Source organism: Macrobrachium nipponense, chromosome 41 (genome assembly GCF_015104395.2).
Source record: "Macrobrachium nipponense isolate FS-2020 chromosome 41, ASM1510439v2, whole genome shotgun sequence".
In the NCBI taxonomy this organism is placed as follows: domain Eukaryota; kingdom Metazoa; phylum Arthropoda; class Malacostraca; order Decapoda; family Palaemonidae; genus Macrobrachium; species Macrobrachium nipponense.
Window position 1 is genome coordinate 42,922,398 of NC_061102.1, and position 25,060 is coordinate 42,947,457.

The window sequence follows — 25,060 nt, forward strand, 5'->3', positions numbered from 1 at the left end:
TGTGTTACAATGTGCTTCAGTTCTAAGAGATTTTCTATGTAAACACTGCTGCTGAAACTAATAGTAATATTTTTTTATATAAAAAAATGACTACAAAAATGATGATAGCAGCATGGAAATAAGACTGTATAACAATATTAATAACGTCAATGCAAAGAAAAAGAATGTGTGACATGACGAAACCGAGAAATCAAAATCTAAGGAGAAAATAAAATCTTCAACGAAGGTCAGTGTGACAGACATAAAAGCACCCTAGGATCTCTGTCGGTAATGATCGTGTGTATCTGTTGCTGGTTTGTTGATAATCATGAATCTTGAATCATGAACCGACAATAGTCATGCCAGAAGAGTGATGACTGAGCACGATTTCAGCACCAACCCATATTAGCTCCTTGTCTTTAGAAACCCAAGGAAAGCAACTGCAAGTGTTTTGGGAGCAAAATATTAAAATACGTTATGACTATCTACAGTTATATAAGTCAAGAAGTAGAAAAAAACTACAATAATAATACTGATTACAATGAGTGTTAAGCACCGGCTAAATTAATAAAACATAACAGATTATGAGAAAAAGGCATCTTGAATACTAACTTATAATTAACACAAGAGATATACAGAATTATGTTCAATGTACTGAGCCCTTGCCAAAAGAAATCATTTCAAGTTTTTACAAATAAAGAAAAGAGGGTTATCAACAGAGGTACAAGAATCGAAATAACACGTTCCTCTGTTTCAATTACCATATGATTATTATTCAAACCTCTTTCAACTCAATCGGATCGGACCCTTTTTCACACATCCTTTTTCCATCCCACGGGTCAGAGCCAAGGTATGGAAGGGCTTAAGACCTGCAACTTCATCCTACGTCGCTCAAATAATAATAGCTGAGAACCATGAAGTTAGTATTTTCAAAGCGTAAGGTAATTAACAACACACACAAAGATAAAAAAATTGTTGCCGTCAAATTTTTTTATGATTGAGAGTGATTTCTGCAATTATCACTTTTCTAATAGTCATAGTTATATATAATTTTTATATATATATATTATATATAATTATTATATATATATATATAATAATATATATATATAGATATATATATATATATATATATATATATATATATATATATATATATAAATATTGCCTGCTGGACCTGGCGGCAGGCAACCGTAGGCCGGTACTGTTTGAACCGTAATTTTATCAATATTTTCATCGTAGAAGAAAAGTAAGAGCGTATTTGGAATCCTCGTGAATGTCCTATCACCATAATGGTTTCTTTTTTTCTTTGGGAATAATAATTTAAAAAAAGGTGGCAAGGCCGGATATCCGGGCTCAAAACAGCACCCGGTTAAAAAACTATCCCCTATAAAAAAATAATATATAATTTCCGACTTTGGTTAATCCGAGAGAGAGAGATATATATATATATATATATATATATATATATATATATATATACTATATATATACATATATATCTATATATACGCACGCGTTATTTATTGCTGGATAATAATACAATTCGAAGTGCAATAAAAAGTTTTAGCCCTGGTAAAAGTAAGAACCGAGAAAGGGAGAGTGTGCGGAGGCTTCAATTCACTTACAAAAGACACTCACTACTACTAGATCAACAAAAGTCACATTTCAATACCAGATCATTTTAGTTCACTTTAAACTCCCTCAGCGAAAAGTGACATTTTTTATTTTTTCATTATTATTTCCAGGTATCAATGTCTTCACCCCCACCATTACCTCATGAGGCAATTTACATCTGTGACACCGTTCATTATCTTTGTACGTAAGGAATTCACATCTAACTTCCTTACACACACATACATACATACATACATACATACACACACACACACACAACACACATATATATATATATATATATATATATATATATATATATATATATATATATATATATATATATATATATATATATATATATATAACTATGCCTATTGGAGAACTGATAATTACAGAAATCACTATCAATCATAAAAAAAATTGACGGCAACAATTTTTTATCTTAATGCTTTGAGCCAACATTACTCGGGAAAGAAATTCTACATTAAACTTGTTAACTGGTATGAAACCACCTTTCTCTGCAATACAACACCACAACTGACTTGATCAATGTACTGTACATAAGAGTTGACCATAATGTCACAGATTGTACAATAAGCTACCAAGTGTAATAAAGGTTGGACAATAAAATATACTGCCAAGTGCAATCCAGTTTTTTTTTCATTTTATGTTCTTGGTATGTGCAATCAAAACTAATGGCTTTGTTACAAAAGAGAAAGAGTTTATTGTTGAGGTCAGAAAAATTGCAGACATTTACAGCTAGCGGTAAAAGTTGTCACATGGGACACTAACTTGAGAAAGTACACCAGAGAGAGGAGAGTGAGATAAAAAAAAAAAGTTCAATAAACTTTAGGACTTAATTAATGTGACAAAACAACATTCAAAAATGTCGAACTAAACCTCAAGACTTAGAGCATGACCATAACAGCAAAAAATGCCAAAATAAACTTCATGACGTCAAACAGACACGCGCTGTCAAAAATTAAAAAATGTCAAAATAAATATCAAGCCTTAAAGTCAAAATTAACTTATGACATGTTCATTTTACTGGATAAATGAACGTAAGGTATTCGTTAACACTGAAATTAAATCTATATAAAACAAAAGCTAATACAATTCCCACACTGCTTTATGAAATAATGGTCTGGGTCCATTATCATGCCCTAAAATCGTGTCCCTTATAAATCAACCGCTTTGAGTGCCTTTTAGCCTCGTCATCTCATGAATCCAGTGAACCGCAACACCGAAGGGACAAATAACGCTTCACGGCCCATTAAAAACACACCGCCTCCGATAACCCGAATCGCATTAAGCACAACCCCCCCCCCCCCCCCCCCCCCCCCCCCCCCCCCCCCACCCCCCCCCCCCCCCCCCCCCCCCCCCCCCCCCCCCCCCCCCCCCCCCCCCCCCCCCACCCCCCCCCCCCCCCCCCCCCACAGAATTCTGCTCCGTTTGTTGCTTAGCGGAGCGAGCTTCAACCGCAGCCACCTCCAAGATGATTAAATAATCATTAGCAACAAAAATAATAATTAACCCCTTAATCTTCCAAACTGCGATATACTAAGAGCAACAACTATTACTTCCCTCGAGGTCAAGTCCAATCCACCTGATCTTTTCTTTTCTTTTGTTCTTATATTCTCCTGGTCTGGGCAACACACGGGGATGAAGCTGTCCGCGCTACTAGTCTATGATATAAAAAGGGGGAAAATTACACAAAAGGAAATATAAGATAATAAAAAGAAACATAAAGGGCGAAACGTCGTGTCCGTGGATTATAACCATACTAATCACATGATAATAACATCGATGATAATAGTATAATTTTCCGCATAATTAAAATCATCAAAGCATTGAAGTAGTTCAGAAAGCATTCCTGTTAAACGTCATTGGAACTTTTATAAAACATTTCAAAGTAACAGTCGGCTCTACATCAAAAATAAATATACAAGTTTGACTGATTGATTGATTATGTATAGCAAACCTGACGTCACAACATCTATTTAAAAAATTTAAATAGAAAACTAGAAACAAATAAATATGTTTAAAAGGAATTTCATAAACAATATCTAAGATATATATGCATATAATCCTATTTGTTCAACAGGTTAATAAACAAATATACAAAATTTACGCAATCAATTTAAGAAATTGAGGAACTATACTTTTGTTTAGGGTGTTAACATATACTGAAGAAAAACCCAAACTCTCATTAAACACGTATTATGTTGCAAAGAACACACCGACAAAAAGATTATGTCCAGTTTACTATTATTACACCTGACACAGCTGCATTCCTTGTCTGTTTTATCATTAAGTGTTGCTACCACCAACTCGTGCTTTCTCGACCTCCCATCATTTCCTTCCGGTAAAGATTCGGCTCAACTTGAACATACAGAAAGCCTACTTCCATTGCCGCTCATTGTACTACATTCCAAAATTCATCATTTTTTATTTCGACGAAAATGTCTTGAAAAGTACACCGTCATTTTATTATAATCTTTTAATATCTTATTAATTTATATAATTCCTGGAACAGCAAACCTATATATCTAGTGACACGTCCGTCATCTAAGTGCAGTTTAGTGTAAAAAATATTGCGATAGTGATGACATTTTAATTGCACCGGAGGATTTTTAAGTGGTCCAGTACTGTGCTCTATTGCAGGGGAATAAATACTTCACGGGTACGACACCTTAGTTCACGGGTACGACACCTTAGTTCACGGGTACGACACCTTAGAAGTCTTTCAGAGTTCGAGCAAGCTTGATGAAATCCGAGTTCTAACAACAGAACAGAGAAAGATTTGAATGGAATCTAGAGCTCAAGCCAATGGCCAAGCACTGGGACCTATGAGGTCATTCAGCGCTGATTGGGAAATTGACAGTAAGAAGGTTTGAAGAGAGTGACATGAGGAAAACCTCGCAGATGCACTATGAAACAATTGTCAGAGAGGGTGGAAATTAAGTTTGGAGAAAGAGAATATGAACGGAGATACAGTAAAAGGAATGAAAGCCGTTGCAACTATGGACCGATGTGACGCTGCAAAGACCCTTGAGTAATACCTAAAGTGCGTTGCAATGACGGAACTACACCGCCCCCCTCCCCGCCATGGGAAAAAGAAGATTAGAAGACACTAGCGACCCTAGAATGCTTCAAGAAACCCCTTCCCCCGACTTCCTTACCTTGAAAAAAAAAATCAAAAGACTAGAAGACACTTCAGAACTCTAATAATACTTGAAGACGTTACTGCTCTTCCCAACAACAGGAAGCTTTTGAATTCTTGGACCCTTTAAATGGTCCGGCAATGGTCTGGCGGTTACTTCGACAAAGTCAAAAGGTCAATTTGACGCGCTCAAATATTTCTGAAAATAAGTTTTTCTTCGCCAGCACCGCGCCCTTGTTCTTGTTTGAGTCGCCTTAGATCATTTCCAGATTCAATTCGTTTTCATGTCAATATTGTTTCTGTCGCTGTTTTCTTCATTTACTTGGCTGTTGTTGTTGTTTTCAGTAATTGGTCTTGTTAAAATCCTTGTTGCAGCTGCTCGTGGTGCAGTCGTCATAGCTGATAGCGTGCAAAATAAGTCACGAAAAATTAAACCATTTTGTTGCATGAAACTTAAAGTTACTAGGAACATTTCGGTTTACATATATGAAAATATATTAATTTCAAGGTAGAGTGAATTAGATATTAAAGGACATTTGTAGCTTCATGCGTATATATATATATATATATATATATATATATATATATATATATATATGTATGTATATATATATATATATTATATATATATTATATACATCATATATATATATATATCTATATATATATATATATATATATATACATACATATATATATATATATAATATATATATATATATATACATACATATATATACACACACACACACGTGAGCTTTATATCAATTGTGAGGACCGTGTCAAATAGTTCTTTTTCTAGAAATCACAGGCAAAATTCGCACAATCTCACACAAACCCGCACACACACACACAAGAGAGAGAGAGAGAGAGAGAGAGGAGAGAGAGAGAGAGAGAGAGAGAGAGAGAGAGAGAGAGAGATTTTATATGGCAAGGGCGGAGAAAAAACATGTTTAGCTCAAGGTCACTTACTACCGATCCAGGATAAAAACAAGACCATGACAAAGACGACGCAAGTTAACAAACAGCTGACAACGATCTGAATAAGGCATCCAACGAAAAACTACAACCGTCTCAATGGGAAACCACAACAACAGTTCTCCGAAGTATCGAGTACAAAAATAAACTGTAACCAAATTCCCAACATGGCTAACAAATGAAGTCCTTACGCACCTACAAAAAAGGGCGTTCCTTCAATAAACACGAAAATCGCCGGAGCCAGTCTTTCGTAGGATGTTTTCTCTGAGACATAAAGCATCCTTGTCGTTTGACACTTACAAAAGTTTAATGCTAAAAGATGGGACGCATCAAAAGCCCTAACGTAGCAGGGTGTCCTAACCGTCTTAAGAAACGAAGTAATAAAATGAAGACTGCTTCTACCTTACAACTTCCAAAGAAACAGCCCCAATGCACTTGGATCAAAAAGGCTAAAGGTACCAAGCGCCCTAAGAGTTTAGTGTTTCGTACCTATGAAGTACTGAAAATTCACAGTCTCCATTATATAAAGATATTTGTCAAAGTGTGCACAGAACGATGTGTAATTTTCAATCTGAGTTGAAAATGACGCTAGAGCAAAGGTGGAAGCTGATATCATAAAATCTATAGAAGCAAAACTAAGTAATTTCAAAATGATAAAAGGGCGTTACTATAATAAAAAGACGCGGTAAGATTAAGAGAATTAATAAATATAAATGAAAGAGAGCGAAACTCAATTAATTAAAACACTTAAAATTCCATAGGAATTGGGAACCTTAAGGAATCTAACCAGTATGAAAAAAATTTCACAGCGAAGTTTTCAAATAATTTTACTATATGAGCAGTCAAAGAATTACGGATCATATATTAACATACATACATACATACATACATACATACATACATACATACATGTACGCACGCACACGCGCGCGCGCACGCACGCACACACACATATACTATATATGTGTGTGTGTGTATTTGTGTGTGTAGACGGAATTACCAAAAACTGGAGAAAAGCAAACGGATGCAGGAAGGAGAGGAGGCAACGAAAATTAGCCTTCGAAACAGAAATCTTCTGCCGCTTCCTATATCATTTTCGTTACTTCAGTAGGTGGGTTAATCGCTTCCTTTGGGTTTAGTTCCCGTATATTTCCTTACTACTTCAATTCCTCTTTCTTTCAGACCTGAATTACGTATTGGAAGTATGTTGGTCATCTAGAAAAAAAAAAGTGGCGTGTAGGGGATACAAGAAAGAGAGATACTCAAGAATTAAGATTAGGTTTTGAAGATGCCGTTACTGTGCATTTCTGGTCTGTGTCATTGATTTTTTTCGATAAAATTTTACCAAAGCATCGAATGAGGATCGTATTTTGGAAAGAGCTATTTGAGGCCACAGCCTAATTGGCAAAAATGTGCAGTGATGTCTAATGTTGATAAGTAAGGCACTTGTCAAAGTAAATCAAATAAACTTAAAAAAACTTAGCTGAAATCTAGCAGGATCGTATGGAATGCTTATATTGTTTCACAGAGACAGAGACACTCTCTCTCTCTCTCTCTCTCTCTCTCTCTCTCTCTCTCTCTCTGAATCCCCCAGTGGCGAAACAAGACAGGTGACTAATACACGGTATCTAACTCAATACTTTGGTAAACCTCTAACGGAAGGCGGACAACCCCATCTTAAAACCGCTCTTAAAAACCTTGGGGGAATTTATTATAACAAGGTATTCATATTTTTCCTCACCTGTATCTTGATCTAATAGGTTGTCATATGCTCAATCCTGGTTATGCAAACGAGCTTTCCGAGAGAGAGAGAGAGAGAGAGAGAGAGAGAGAGAGAGAGAGAGAGAGAGAGAGAGAGAGAGAGAGAGAGTCTTGAATGAATTACGTGCCCTGACTATGGATTCAAATGAATCAAATCCTAATCTTGAAGCTGTCAGTAGTCTGTCAATGTAGCAAACGCTAAAAGAAAAAAAATGACGCTTTAGATTCTTCAAGCACTTGCACCAGGAATTACGTGCCACGTTTTAAGATACTGCGATCAACTCATCTCGGCCACGAAATCGTAATAAAACGTGGCGAACGTAACCTTACATACAAATTTGTTTTAGTTGGATGAGGGTCAAGGTATACACGTTCATCTACCTACATGAAGTCAATGAAAAAGAAATCACTCTGAAATACTCAAATAGTACAGGAATTAATATGCTTCACGAAGTGTTATTTTTTGAAGTAAGAGTTAACGAAGCTGGAACAACAAGTCGGATGAATGTATTTAGGCATATATATATATATATATATATATATAGATATATAATATATATATATATATATATATATATATATATATATATATATATATATATATATATATATATATATATAAATATATAAGTCATATCACATTTCCGTGAGTCATATACATATATCGAGGTACAATGTCCTTTAATATCTAATTCGCTCTACCTCGGAATTAATATATTTTCATATATGCTTAACCGAAGGGAATTTTTTTTCTCGATAATAGACTTGCCTGGACCGGGGCGCGAACCCAAGGAGCCTTTCAAATCCAGGAACGTCAGTGAAGCTTTTACCTTGCGGTGGTGTAGTAGTAAAAGCTTCACTGACGTTACTGGATTTGAAAGGCTCCGTGGGTTCGCGCCCCGGTCCAGGCAAGTCTATTATCGAGAAAAAAAAAAAAATTCCCTTTCGGTTAAGCATATATGAAAATATATTAATTCCGAGGTAGAGCGAATTAGATATTAAAGGACATTGTAGCTCGATATATATATATATTATATACTATATATTATATATATATATATATATATATATATATATATATATAAATATATATATAAATAAATATATAGCAAAACGCCATTACTAAAGCCCCTCCCATTCATTGATACTCTAGTGCGTATGTACTATGCTTGAATATAACCCCATTAGAGGCGATGATGTTCATTATACAATATAATATAAAAATGCCAAAACCTCCCATTAAACTAAGAGACAAGGAATTTACCTTACCACTAAATATCTTCCATCGGAAGACATGGCCCAGGGTTTTAAACAGATTTAAATGTATCTTATTTCATTCAAGGCACCAAGAGTAACTTTTACTTTCCAAACTCGCACAGGTTCGCTTCACCGTGGGGAGGCCTTCGTAGGGTCACACTGGTAAATCGACTGCACAAAGCATTCCACACACAACTTCCCCGACCATCCTTAGGATGTGGCTAAAGCATCTAAATTTCAAACAGTAGTTCCTTCCTTCAGGAACTTACAGAGTCAGATTAAATGGTACCCACTCCTTTACCGATAAATGCAACTAACAGAACTGCATAACAGGTTCACTTCTTAAACATGAGTAAGGTTCAACAAAATAGAATACAGGATTTAGGCCAAGTCCAAGACTGGTGCCTATGAGATCATTCAGCGCTGAAAGTGAAATGAACAGTAAGAAGACTTTAAAGGTGAAACAGGATTGACTGATTGATTTATAGCTACTAAAACTGGCAGAAAATCTCGCAACTGCACTACGAAGCAATTGTTAGGGAGGGTGGAAAGTCAGATGTATAAAGAATATGAACAAATCTACTCTATAAGGAATGAAAGGGGTTACCGCCAGGGGCCGCACGGACGCTGCAACGACCCTTTTTTAGTAATGCCTACAGAGCACCACGTGAGGCGTACTGACGGCAATATCACCCTACGGGGAAGTAAGGTTCAAGGATTACTCAGGTAAATAGTGAAAAGGATGAGTGACGAAAACGACTGAATATAGCGTTCACAGCGCAGTTAGGTACAATAGCATTAACATTATAAACATATAGGTAAGTATTACGGCCTTCAATCATTATTCCAGGTCAAATGAAAATATCTTAATTCAATGCTGAAGAGTTTACTTTTCTTTACCCCATCAATGTCATCCCAAATGATTAAATGTTCTACATTTTATAAACACTGTAATCATCCAAATAAGATTGCATCGTATCTCCTAAACTATGTCCACTTCCTTCTTTTAACACACACACACACACACACATATATATATATAATATATATATATATATATATATATATATATATATATATATATATATATATATATATATATATATATATATATATATATATATATATGTGTGTGTGTGTGTGTGTGTGTGTGTGTGTGTGTGCGTGTGTGATATATATGTACTTATATATACATCATACCATATTCATAAATTGCTTAAATATCTCCGTTAAACAAGTGCATATATGACGTATATTTACATATTGTGTAACCGCATGTATTTTCAAATAACAATTTCACTCAATAATAAACTGTTTATACTATAGTAAGGACAGGGAGAAGGCTTTGATCGCCATTTCTTAATGATGTTCGTACAGCATCAGCAATAAACTGAATAACAGAGACCATACCAACACTTTCCATTTTTGAAGACTCTCTCTCTCTCTCTCTCTCTCTCTCTCTCTCTCTCTCTCTCTCTCTCTTTCTGTGTGTGTGTGTTCAACCCTCAAGGCAAAGTCACAATCACGAACTGATGAAATCATGCGGTTCGTGGCAATCACTCACTGGCCCTTCCCCTTCCTTCATATTCCCCCTCCCCCAACACTTCCCACCCCCAATTAGAAGCCACAAACTAAACCTTGGCACTTGAACGCACATAAAATCCCAAAAAGTTCCTCATAAATGCCACGAAATGGTAACTATTTTACAGCTCCAAACTCCTTAACTACACCGCAACAGCAAAAAAACTATTAATACATAAATAAATAAATAATAAATAAATAAATAAATAAAAACAATAATAATAATAATAATAATAATAATAATAATAATAATAATAATAATAATAATCAATAATAATAATAATAATAATACTGTTAAAAAGGATGGCAGAATTAAGCGAGTTGATTTATTATATTGTTTTTTTCTATTTTTCTTACAATTCGCTTCTCAGGCTCAGCCCCGATGTTTCTGAGTAAACTGGCCATATTCATATTGGGAATTTTCAAAAAATTGTAAATGCTGAAGGAATCTTTTATTAGAACAGGATATCAGGTCCAGGTCAAGCAGGAGTCGTCGTCAGTGCTGGTATTATTCCGTAACATAATAATAATAATAATAATAATAATAATAATAATAATAATAATAATAATAATAATAATAATAATAATAACAACTTTCTTGAAGACATGTTTCATTTCCAGATGAGAAGCTCAAAATAGTACCTCTACACCAAAAAAATGTGAAATTTGCCTCCAAAAGGAGGCAAATTTCTCAAATTATCTAAAGGCTATTAATTAATGCAAAAAAGTAAAATACTCAACAAAGAGAAGCAGTGTAATTAGAGAAACTGCTGATGTCGTTATCATGCCCTCGTAGGATTTCGTCCATAGGAACTACATAACAAATGTATATTCTAACAAATCTATAAAAGGTCAACAGTTTTATGATCGCCATAAAATTCCATGACAAAGAAGAAAAAAAGCAAATCTAGAACAGTGATATACATATATATTATATTACATAATATACACACTATACATAATATACTTATTATATATAGCCGATATATATATACATATATATAAAACACCTCACTCAGTTTAACCATACAAATTTGGTCTCGTAAGACAATACCCAAGAACGCAGGCAGATGAAGGTATTTCCGCCAGGCCATTATTATTTCCCTTGAGGAGAGAGAGAGAGAGAGAGAGAGAGAGAGAGAGAGAGAGAGAGAGAGAGAGAGAGCAAATATTCTTTTTATTCATTTACTTAACAAGGGGCACATTAATAACAGGCACAATTTCTTTTTTGAAAAAGAAGTACAATGTTTTACAACTACATGAGAGTAACATTTACAACTAACAGGTTCTGAACCCGTTACAATACGGAAATCTCCAGTTTAAGTAGGAAAATTTCTTTCCAAAGTGAAGCCTTTTAAAATAATTCCCTCTCCTTTTCATGCAGTTTCGGGTGTACAGTTTCAACACCCTGCGTGTGTACACTTGCTCGGCCACTGCGCAGAAGTGGGAGCTTCCTTGTAAAGCCCATTCGGCCTCTCCTCCCAAGTTACGAAATTTCCTGTCTTCAGCCCTACCATCCCGTCTTCATTTTATCAGGCAAATTTGTCAACACTGAAGAAGTCGAGTGCAAGAATTGATCGCAATGGATACAGAGAACTGGGATTTCCTAAAACGAAGTTAATAAAATATTGGTGTAATCAAGTCAAAACCACAACTATATCCATTCTTGTATGCGGAGGCTGACAGCGAGGGTATGCGGTCGTTGTCTTGCCAAAACCTTATGGAAATAAATACAAAAACCGACGCTATAACGAAGGAAGCAGAGGCACTCACCAGTTACAGTAGTGTAGGTCACAGTCATTAATCAACTTACAAGATTAAACTACATCTCACCCTCCCTCCCCCCAACCCAACCCCGCCCCAGCAAAAACGCAACCCCCCCGCAAAAAAAAAAAAAAAAATTTACTTATTGTCCTGAAGCTTAGATCAAATGAAAGGGTACGATATATCGATATATATATATTTACAGAGAGAGAGAGAGAGAGAGAGAGAGAGAGAGAGAGAGAGAGAGAGAGAGAGAAGAGAAACTATGCAAAATGCAGCTTGATGATCACGGTCGGAAGTCTAAGATGACGACATGTTCACGGAAATTGAACTTCCGACCTTCTACACTTCTGGTGAAGCGAACGACTTGATCGGTGTGATCTTAGCCTTAGAGAAAATGAAAACAACAGCTGAAAATGACATTGCTTATGTTGGTGAAATAAAATATTATTATCTATAAGCTGCACATATTGAATACAACATCAACAATAACATTGGTAACAGAATAATTATTATGACACAGCTACATATTTTTGGTGGTAACAGGATAATTATTATGACACAGCTCAATATTTTTGGGGGACTTTCTTAAGTTGAGCTGATAAAAATATTTAATCATCAGAGTACATCTATCTATCAATCTTTCTTCTCCCTTGCAGCAATCTTAATCTTTTTTCCCCTTTCAATGCCACCTTAAGCTCGAGAATAGCCTTGCCTATTTGGCATTTACGTGAAATTGTAATTCCTTTAAGGTCCAATTAATTAGAGCATGGCTGGTATCTCACGTAAGCAATTCGGCAGACAAGTTGCATCAACCCTCTCAAAAGTTAAATGAACAGCACGGTGGCACAAACACGAACGAGCTCGTACGAACACACACACACAAACATATAAATAAATATTCATGTGTGTGTGTGTTAAATTCTTCTGCTTTTTTCCACTAAGACAAAGGGTTCATAACACTCTAAGTGGGGACGTGCTGACATGAGTGAGCGAAGTATACGAAAATTAGTGGACATACAGTGAAAAGAGGATTATGAACTGACGGGATGTAATGTCGAAGAAGTAAGTTAGAAGGATTTGGCGCTTTTGTGTAAATACTCTTGACAACTACAGTGAAACGATGGTGAAAAATAAGTATGATCTATATATATCTATATCTATATATATGTGTGTGTGTGTGTGTGTGTGTGTGTGTTGTGTATCTGCATATATTCACAAATATCAAGAAGGGAACGGTTCGAATCCTGCCGGGAACGAAACAATTGCCAAATATAATTCCCTTTGGGTGTAAGTTATTCCCAAAGTATAATGAACTAGATAGCAAACGATGTTTGTGCCTTAATGTGGGTGTGTGGGTGTACTCAGAAATTTTCATACATGAAAGGACAGATCAAAGTATTTTGAGTTCGTTCGATGATAGATGTTTGGAAAAAGTTTATAACTCATGCATTTTAGAAAGATGATATAATATTCAGGAATGATAGCGAGCGTGCAAGACAGGGATGAATGGCGCAGTACTCTAGGGGGTGCAATGCGCTGCTGATGATCCTTCGTTGTGGTAGCAGAGAGAGTGTACTGTTGTGGAAGGTTTACTGTACTGAGTGTTCACCAAACATTCAGCGGCAGTTTTATTGCATGATTCTGCACTTGACATCTAAACACAGTGCTTCCCTGCCTCTGGGGCCACCCGTAAGGAAAAGAGCTTAAGGTCGAGAAATTACACGTCACAGAACGGTTTCCAAATCGTTTGTCCAATCACTGCGATTCAAATATTCCGTTTACACTTAGATGAAACATTTTGCACAGTATAGGTATCAATCTCCACTTAACATTCTGTAATATTCTACTTTACCTGAGACCTTACCTTACCTTACAGACCTTACATCTTGTTCGGGTTGCCCCAGGTCCCTCAGTGTGAGGCACCTCTAATGTCTACCAGAGATTGCTAGTACATCTTCCGGTATATTTTGCATCTTCCAATCTTGGATGGTCTGGGATGCAGTTTAGATATTTGTCGAGCTTATTCTTAAACACAGAGAGAGAGAGAGAGAGAGAGAGAGAATCACAAACTCATGCAGCTATAACGAAATCAGGTAACCCACCCTGGTAATAATTTTTGAACTGCATCATCCTGCAGATTACACCACAAACAACTGTAAGTCCATTAAACTATTTCGCTAAATGTGATCAATTCTGTGTTGAACTGATAACTGATTTTCAACCAAGGTTTTAATACCATCATCACATCAATACTTTCAACGCACCATTACACCTCCATATTAAGAGATGTACAGGTACTATTACAGATGCATTCCGTTTCACCTTGTAATGAATGTAACATCGCCGTAATAGGAGGTATACCATTACGTGTAATGTTAGGTCTTACCTTGACACGCAAACTAATCGAGTTTGACTGACTGAGAGAACTATATTTAGTAAATGAAAATGGTCTGAATACACAGTTTCACACATGCGCGCACACACGAGAGAGAGAGAGAGAGAGAGAGAGAGAGAGAGAGAGAGAAGTGAAAACCCCAACCTCATGCTGCTTATTGTTTCTTGGATATGATTATTTTCCGTGATTACAAGTCAATTCCCCTCCGGCTAGACAAAAACCCGTCACCAAGCAGGTACCGTAAGTCTCTTTCATTCTTTAACATCTGACAGCTCAAAGCATATAAATATAGAACATCGCAATGAACACGGCGGTCAAATGAAGCGCAATCCAATTAAAAGTGAAATGAAATGAAGTGAAATTTGAGAGATGTGGATTATTACTGTTTACCACAGGACATGAAGCGCTCGCTACCTTCCAAGAGGGTTTGCATACAAATTAAGTGCAGTGTATTTAACATGGAAATTAAGCCGATTTCTCGAAGAGAAATATGTGAAGTAAACGTTCCTAAGTTTAATTTAACCAAAGGATCATACGTTTTTTCTTTCTCTTTTTATGAATTTACAGAACCAATATAACAATCAGGCCAATTCTTGCTCCATCTAGGTTAACATTTTTCTCTTAAAAAATCAGCTCTCTTTTTTTTCTTTATTTTCCATTTACTTCTCATTCCTTTAAAAAAATAAAAGTCACTATATTATTAGCAAGAATAGAAAGAAGACTATAACACGGATTTCTACCTCATATCATTCTCTGCGGTATGCTAAAACTACAAACTTTGCAATGCACATCAAATTTTAACTGATATGGAAACTGATTCAAATTTCCGACCAATTTCTACATGGTTGGTTGATATACAAAAATCGATATACAAAAATCGATTTCACGCTACACCTATAACATATACACATGTCTTAACATATACTACAATGCTGACAAGACTTGAACAAAAAGAGATTTCTCACCATCACCATCGTATCACCATCACACAATATCAATCATAAACGATGAATTTCAATAACCTGTTCAGTGAACTCACCTGAATGTCTACAAGCTACAGGAGACGAAGACGACGACGACGACGAAGAGAGCTGGCAGGATCCCGCCGAGCCATCATTCCCTCGTCCCCAAGCCGCAAGACGGCCACCTAAGGCCCTAAGCGCCACGCTTACTTTCCTGGCCATGCCCCCTGAAATGTCCTTGGTACTTCCTACTATCCCACCCCCGCCTCCCACCCCTATGGGAGAAGGGGGACTTGACATGGCGTGGACACCTGAACTCCCGCCAGAGTCCGTTTCCTGTAGGAGTGGATGGGTCAGTCTGTTGGAAGAGGAACTATCTCCATCGGCCAGGCTGAGCGAGGTAAGGCCACCATTGACTTGGTTGCCATGAACTGGGCATGTTGGCGATATGTTGACTGGTTGGGCATTATGAGTTTCCTGACTCTGATGCTCATGATGATGATGATGATGATGGTGATGACTGAAAGGGTGAGACAGACTAGCAGGACCGTGCGAAGAGGAACCGTGATGACTGGTGCGGCCGTTGCCAAGGGCATGGGAATGTGCGTGACGAGTCGGGTGCGTAGGGCTACTGGGGGCAGTGCGAGAACTCATGATTGAAGGAAGAGGCGGCCGCTTGTGAGGCACATTGCAAAGGGCAGCCAACTGGTCTAATGCAGAGGTTAGACGTGTTAGGTCACCCGCCCATCTCGAGTCATTCCCCTCGACGTCACCAACCACAATTCTGGGGGAATCGTCCCTCCCAATGCCCGCCCAAACATCCTCGAAGCCTTCGTCTTCGTCCTCCTGTGAGCGAGCCACGTTTTCCTTATCGGTACCCGGCTGACTTCTGGCTCTGGGAGTCCTGGAATGTTTCCCGGCCAAACGCTTGACTGATCGCGGTGACCTGAGTGCGGCAGAGGTGTTCTGTGGGCGATGGGCGAGGGCAGGCTGGAGGGAGCCCAAGGGACCGTTCAGCCGGGCCTGAAACACACCCCGGAGACTTCGGGCAGCGCTGACGCGAGCGTGAGCTGAATTGAAATTTGGGGATGGCGGAGCTCGCAATGCAGCTAAAGGATCAGACAAGAGGTCGAGGTGGCTGGCGATTTTCGGAGGTTGCAAACTGAGCGCTCTCATGGCCTCCGGATGACCACCGCCAGCCGCAACGCTGTTTTCGCCCTTCATGGCTCCACTTCTGGGGCTCTTATTATTATTATTATTATTCTCTTGGCTCGCGATAAAAAAAAATTCTCCTTTATTTTCTACTTGACACCATTAAGGATGTAAAAACACCAACAGTATTTATTTCCACTAACGATATCACTTAACATATAAACGTTATAACACTAAATCTTACCAATACTACGTTAGTACACGAAACTTGGAAGCGTTAGCGATTTAATTTTTTTGTTTCCTTTTTTGGGGCTGATCGAACGCGATGGACGACTCCTCTGCTTTTTCACAAAGCAGGCGACAGCTCAAAGAACCGAAATACCCTTAGAAGAAATTTCTAAACCAAAACAGATTCAATACTACACTCTCTAATATGCACATGTAGTATGTACTCTGCGATCTAATGGAACTATATTTTCATGAATATTATAATGCATATTCAAGAGAAAATCCAAAGTAAACTTGTTAGTAAGTTTTCTAACTTGTGGCTGTGGCATATCACAAACACACGCAACACATTCCAGTCCTTTTCATAAATCCTCTTTCTGCTACAATCACAAACTCGTGTCCTGTGGGTCAAGGGAGGAGGGTCCTGCGCTACGCACCTGTTCACAGACACCTGTACAGGAAGCGAATTCACAAGCCCGCTTGCCTACTCTCTCAGTAATTCTTCATTCGTCAAGAAAAAAAATAGAAACACGTTACATTATAAGAAACGTACTTAAAGCACCATACACATCAGAAAATATTAAAATGTAATCATCGTTTAAAATAATTGGGCATTTTCACATTAGTTAACAAGCAACAATGTATTGTGGAAGAGCATAGCTATGCACGTGTAATTTAACGACACACACACAACGGAAAACTCACACATATATACAATACACAGAAATACACACATATATAAATATATATTCATATATGCGTGTCTGTATGTGTGCGTGTGCATCGTATTACCTTAACCATTATTGGAACTGATGGAATCAAACTAATCACAAATTGTTCTTTCACATTATCATTACTCCTAACTGATTACCATTATTTCATTATTTCATGTGAATATCACATCACCACTAACATCACTTTTCAAATTGATTTTAAAGTTCCAAACTAACGTAAGCTTTTGGACTCCTAACTGATTACCATTATTTCATTATTTCATGTGAATATCACATCACCACTAACATCAATTTTCAAATTGATTTTAAAGTTCCAAACTAACGTAAGCTTTTGGACTCCCTTTATACTGGCCACTGTAACTAATCAGTGACAAGTAACTGAAAACTTACTTTATTTTAGATGCAAAATCTCTCTCTCTCTCTCTCTCTCTCTCTCTCTCTCTCTCTCTCTCTCTCTCTCTCTCTCTCTCCATCAAATCTCTCATCCATATAAAATATATATATATATATCTATAGTATATATATATATTATACATATATATATATTTCCTACACAAAATGTGAAATCTCTGCCTCTGGTGTATGTATGTATTTATGTAGCATAAATTATATATATATATATATATATATATATATATATATATATATATATATAATATATATATATATATTATATATATCTATATATATATATATATATATTATATATATATATATAAAATATCCCTTTTGTCCTTCAAAAGGGTGACAGGGCATGTTAACCATTTTGAGGAAATGGGCCGTAGCCGTTTTCGCAACATTGGACTGAACTGGTCTCTGGTTGCGTGATGGTGGTTGGGTAAGACTAAGACAACCTTATGCTAAAAGGGGCTCTCGCTCATAGCACAGCCTGTAACTAATGGGAATGCCGTGATTTGCATGTCAAACTGGAGGTGGGTGAGATAAGATTGAAACCTCTGAGCAAGGAAATCCTGTATATATACACACACTTTTTAAAGAAAAACTCGCACATCCACAAACACAAGTCGACGATGCCTACTGCACAGACACGAATATAGGCGTAGTCATTCTAAATGGCAAATACAATTAGCATTCAAGATTTGTCTTAGTAAGATCTAAAAATAGATTTCGTTCAAGGTTGGGAAGAAGAGAAAAATGTTCTCATACGAAAGACCAAGACCCAGATTATATCCTTTGGTATACACACTTCCATATTAGACAAGATTAAAGATCAGCCAACGAAATGCAATAAACCCCACATAATATGATCAGACAATTCTTCCCACAAAAGATTCATTCCTGAATCTCCCTAAGAAATGAGACGACGAATACATTTCGAGAGTATTATTCACTCGCTGGGAATGGGAAACTCCCTCTCACCGGGGAGGAAAGAGAGAGAATTCCAGAATATCACTCACTACCTTCCACCACCTTAACAAAAACAAAACAACGTCATTACTTCAAATACGAACATTACCGCAAATACCATAACGCATGCATCGACAGTGTCCTTTCAGCATCGCATTCACTATAGCAGGCAGGGAACGCCCCAGACGGCAAAAAAGGGCCACGCCTTCTTTTACGGTCTGCTGAAGGAATTCAAAGGACGTTTCAGGAGCTCAGAATGCTATGCTGAACGTCCACGAAGCCTTTTTTATTCAAGCGCAAGTCCTCTAACAAATGACAAGAATTCGACATAAAAAACGTAAACAGTTGTAATGATCTAATAAAATTATGCTGGTATGCATTGCAATAGTATTTCATGTGATTTCCCAATGTATATATCTATTTATTTGTATGCATAGCAGTTTTAATTTTCCCGTCAAATACCAGCATTCTGTTTTGTAACTAAGCCAGTTTGCGGCCTTCTGTTTGTTTCACGATAATATTAGTACAGCATAATAATAATAATAATCATATTTCCAAAACATTTAATCTAAGCGTCACCTCAAGAGGGTTATCAACGTGGTTCCTTTGAAGACCATTTCGAGCTTTCAACACTTGAACCATACAGAAATAATAATAATAATAATAATAATAATAATAATAATAATAATAATAATAATAATAATAATCAGCATGATGCAAAGCAATGCCGAACCCGTGTCACAACTGAATAAGTGAAAGGTGTCAATAAGAAGAGATGGCGGTCGATATGGGAAACTGGCTGATAATGGTGAAGGGGTGATAAAAGGAGAGGTACTGATAAAGATACATATTTTTGGTAAAGAATATTCAAGAAAAACTCGAAATCTTTATCAGATTAGACAGAATAATATCAACCCCAGTCTACGAGTAAATAGCGCTCGAACGCGGTCAATGAAAATGAAATATTTTTTGTATGACTAGTACCTATATGGTGTAAGATTATCACAGATTCAAGGTACAGTGCTTATGCCAATAAAACAACAAGAAAACATAAGTAGACAAGTCCTCAGAATAGCACCTCGAACCAAAAATCTTCCCTCAGTATAATGTATCTACAATTGGTCGGGAATGATTACGAAATATTCGCAAATTAATTTCAGTAATTCTCTCTCAACACATAAGTAGGAGCTATCTCAAAGGTCAAATTTATTAGCGCTTGAAAAGGTCAGAGTGGGTTTCTCACTCTTCCTAAAGGACATTCGACTGGAGATAAACTCTCTCTCTCTCTCTCTCTCTCTCTCTCTCTCTCTCTCTCTCTATCTCTCTATATATATATATATATATATATATATATATATATATATATATATATATATGCACATATATATATTACAAACATTGGTTCACAGCAGGATGCACGCATAAATATCTACAGACTGCAATGTCAGAATATCACGCGCTAGGTAAAAGAATTCGTGGGAAAAGCTGAAGAAATTTGTGATTTCAACGTACAGAAATGTGAATGTGTCAATATATATATATATATATATATATATATATATATATATATATATATATATATATATATGTATATACCGTCTTGGTCGGGATACATTAGCAGGAGCCAAAGGTATTATCCAGCTGGCCAACGAAACTGACATTTATTATCGTTCGACCAGCATGAAGGTATGTTTCTAGTATTGACATATTTTAAATGAGGCAAAGGAATTTTTATTCATTGTTTGACATGCTTTTTTGGGCTACCATTTAAACGAGTTGTTCACATCTACAAGAGAACTACTGACACTAATAACTTATGGCAACTAACATTATTTGAGCCATTAAGAATTAATGACACCAGTGGAAGGTGATCGATTTGGTGACGACCATATTTAGCACCAAAAGAAACAGGGCTGGTGAAGGTAATATAACAATGATAATGAGTGTCATTAACTGAGACACTCCAATCAAAGCCAGTAGATAAAAACAGTCCAGTGATTCAGCCTTATCAGACACACAGGCAGGCAACCGTAAAGCAAAAGGCAAGCGCAAGAGGAGACGTCACGCAAGCATACAAGCTTGCCTGAAGGCATCCCTTCCGCGTAAAAATAACTTTCACTGCATCGGGGGCTACAGTTGAGCCACTCCATGTCGACCAAACTCTCTTTCAAAACTTGCACCGTAACTGTATTTCGCCTCTTAACAATGAAATACAGAAAAAAGAAGCGCCAGACAAAGAACCGGCTGGCCGTCTGCAAGCCCACAAAAGGTACTGGACGAACGACTGACTGATCGAGAACTTTCCACTGTTTTCCTTTCAGAAAAAGCAGGCGCAAACTAAGATCGCAAACAAACACAAAAGAGATTCAATAGAGACATAAACGCTCATAAAAGAATCGCATAAGAAAGAATGGATACAAGAGCTAAGACTGCCAGGTATTCCAAGTTTATAAGTTGTCAAATCCAGTCTCATCGCGCTGGAATTCTACCAGTTTCAAGTATGAACAGATATATTCTAAGAATTAATAGCAACTTTAGAGATCGAGAAAGTTTGCATAAACAAATAAAACACAATTATTCAAGCACGACCACAAAACATCAAAGAACATTAATTTTGAAGGCGTGCAAACTAAGTTAACCACCCACAAATAAATATGCCAGATTATTTAATCATTGCAGTAATTCGGAGTATCCAAAACGTCGAAACAAACACAGGCTTTCTGTACTGCTATTGGAGTAAGATGAAAGATTTTCCAGTGATTCTTGCGCAGACTGCGATTTCTGTTTGTTGCAATATGAGCTTCCGAGTTTATTTTTAGCTTTTTGAGCGTGAGACAAGGGGCATGACTACTCAAATCACGTTCGGTCACTTCAAAAAGGGTGTTAATGGGTTTCTCTTCTTAAGAGTTGACAAAAGTCCATTAAATGGAGTCACGTTAAATGGAGGAAATACTAAAGATCTTAAGTGATGAAATATTGGCCAATTCAGTTTGGTCCAGGTTTTGAAGTTCCACAAAGTATCTTGTCGGGTAGGGAAACACCGACTCCACAAATTCCATGGCTGATGAAAATTAATGCCGAGCACTAATTTTTTTTCTTTCAGAAATGATTAATTGATACGTGATTTCATCACAGTGAGACAATTCCCTTGTCGAGGGCCTCTGCCTTTTAATCTATGTAATGGTATACATTATAACCAGAGAACCAACAATTAACTAGTATCCAGGAAAACTAATTCTATTCTTAACTTAATTCAAGCACATAAGATTTTCAGGAAACTCGCCCCTTCAGTTCCTTCTCGGTACGGGAGCGGTCGACCATTACACCAAGTGAGAGGGAGAGAGAGAGAGAGAGAGAGAGAAATTCCCTCAACTATCGGACAGGAGGTAAGCATACAGAATACGGATGATTCATCTTAAAGAAAAACACTGTCATTCCTAACATAAATACCCTACCCTTTGCACCAATATGTTATCTCAGATTCTTGAAATACAAAAAATGGATTATTTTTCATAAAGCTTATAATTTTCGAAACAATTTTATAACACATTTCAACTTTTTATTCACATAAAGAACCAGTCATATCCGTAATAAAGACCACCAAATATCTTTGATTTTTTTCCTTTGAATTCTGATTCGACTTTAATAAAGGAAATTCATGATGACCGAAAAGTAGGCTACAGAGAGACAACTCGATACATTCCGAAATATAAAAATTAAGAACCCGGATTAAATGGATGTACTGACATCTACAAAGATGAACAAATAAGCATACGCTGCAAAATTAAATATTTACAGGCCAAGCAAAGATGCTACAAAAGCTATTCAGTTTTCTTTTGCAAAGTTTTAAAACACCAACATGACGAAAGTGCGAGTTTATTGAAAGCATGATGTATATGAAAAGCCAATATCAACCCAAAACGTCACTGCCCTTCAAAGATATCCAACATAAACCTACCCTCGAATATTGCCATTTTAGGCGGAGCTTTTCAACAACCCTTCCGTGAAGCTTCCCCAACCTATGCCTCCTATTTCATGGACCTTGCCCCATAAAACACTACCATTCGTCGAGGGGAGGGAATCCTGGCTGGCCTACCTCCGATCCCCAAATAAGGTGTTCACCCATTACGATTCAGCTATGTTTGGCAGGTAAAAGGGAAGAATGATGCGGGAAAGGTGGGGTACGGGTACGGGGCACCTGGCTGTCGTCTGGGATACAAAACACCCCGACACATATAGGCAATACAGGTAGTCATATCATAAGATTGATATTGCAAACAGGATGAAATTATTCACGCCTCTTAAAAACGATTCTTTTCCAGGTAAGACGAGGCCTGGAGCAAAACAAACTAGTGAACAGTTAACTAAGAAACCTTCACATTTAGTCAAATAAAATATTCTAAAAATCGCTGGAACAAACTACAAATTACTATTTCCGGGATCATTATCTAAATTATAACGAATTAAATGAATTCTAAAGCATGTGTAAATACTACGACTGGCAAAACTCGATTTAAAACATTAAAACAAAAAGTAATCTAATTACACAAATTTCACCTCTAGAGAAAGACATTCCACTTAGAAACTTTCTCTCGCCGGTGCACTTTTATTGTCACGAAAGCAGCGAGCGGGCCAGACATTTTCTATTCTTCCTAAACCAAAGAACCGTCCTTTATCAAAGGACCAGTGAATGGCTCTATTCCATCCGTCCAACAGAAGCTGAAAACGAAAACTTTCTCCACCACCCGTAGCTTCCGTATCGAGAGGCTGAGGACGACCTGCCTGCAAGAGGCCGTAACAGTCAGTCCACCTGTCAGTGTCCAAATCGGAAGGGAAATTTGCTTCCTATCTCTTCAACTTGAGAAAATTTCAAGAAATTTCGCTATTGTTATCACATAGAATTATCGACTGCGTTATCTCTCTCTCTCTCTCTCTCTCTCTCTCTCTCTCTCTCTCTATATATATATATATATATATATATATATATATATATATATATATATATATATATATATATATATATAGTGTGTGTGCGCGTAATAAAAACACAGATAATAATTACTTAAATAGTACTTTTCAGATAAGTGGGGGTTCAAGGTATTAGGTATACATCAAAAGTAGTTACCTATCTAAATATGCACATAACGATATAAAAAAGTAATAAGCAGTAAGTGGGGACGAAATATTTATTTATATATATATATATATATATATATATATATAATATATATATATATATATATATATACATATATATATATATATATATATATATATATATATCTATATATAAAAAAAAATATATATAGATAAAGGCTACGGACCAAAGAAATATGACATTATTTTGTATATCAACCTTTTAATGATTTTCCATTCTTATTATTGTTGTTACTATCATTATTTTTTTGTTTCTGACTTTATCCGATTGGACGAATGACATAAACATTCCAATAAAGGCACAAAACAATGACAACTTTCTCGCGGCAGACCACATAAACTCTCACGACAGAAACTGGGAGGAGGATGGGGGGAGGGTAAGGTTAAGGGGGGGAAGGGAGGGGAGGGTAAGGAAGGGGGAGGGTATAGGGGAGGGTAGGGTAGGGGAGAGGGGGAGAGGAGAGGAGAACACCTGACTGGTGGAGTTCCGAGATCTCGCAATTAACAAGAGATTTGTAATCAGAGGTTGGAGAGAGAGGAACTTTAACACAAAAGTGGAGATGTATGTGTGTGTGTGTGTGTGTGTGTGTGTGTGGGGGGGGGGGGTATTATTAAAAAAAAAAAAGAATAAAAGCTATTCCTGGTCACTGACAGAGATTTTGTAAGTTCAGCTTTTGAAAAAAGAAGATAGGAACGCCGATTACAAAATTTTAAACAGCCGCATCACGAATCAGTCCTTTGTAAAACCTTCGCAGAATCACAATAACTTGATATGATGCATCACTGTAAGCATTCACTCACAATACACCTCCAGTCTTTCGATCAGCGGAGTTCGGCAACGGTTGTAATCACCAGAGGCCATTCGATGCAAATAAGTCTGTGTGTGTGTGTGTGTGTGTTTAGGGAGGGAGGAGTGTCTAGAGGACAGCAATTTATCCCTTTTAGTTTTATTTAGAAG

General features: G+C 36.9%; 1 protein-coding gene across 7 annotated transcripts in view; it reads right to left on the reverse strand.

The window, feature by feature from the left end:
• LOC135212733 (tyrosine-protein kinase TXK-like) overlaps positions 1-25,060 on the reverse strand; it is a 479,073-nt gene that overhangs the window by 242,535 nt on the left and 211,478 nt on the right. For 2 of the 7 annotated variants that reach the window (XM_064246441.1, XM_064246440.1), the window contains exon 2: positions 15,541-17,344. The exons of the other annotated variants lie outside the window; for them this stretch is intronic. In XM_064246441.1, the coding sequence (XP_064102511.1) occupies positions 15,541-16,687 (1,147 nt within the window). In that variant the 5' untranslated portion in view covers positions 16,688-17,344. The remainder of the gene's footprint in view (positions 1-15,540; positions 17,345-25,060) is intronic. 7 annotated transcript variants of the gene reach the window in all.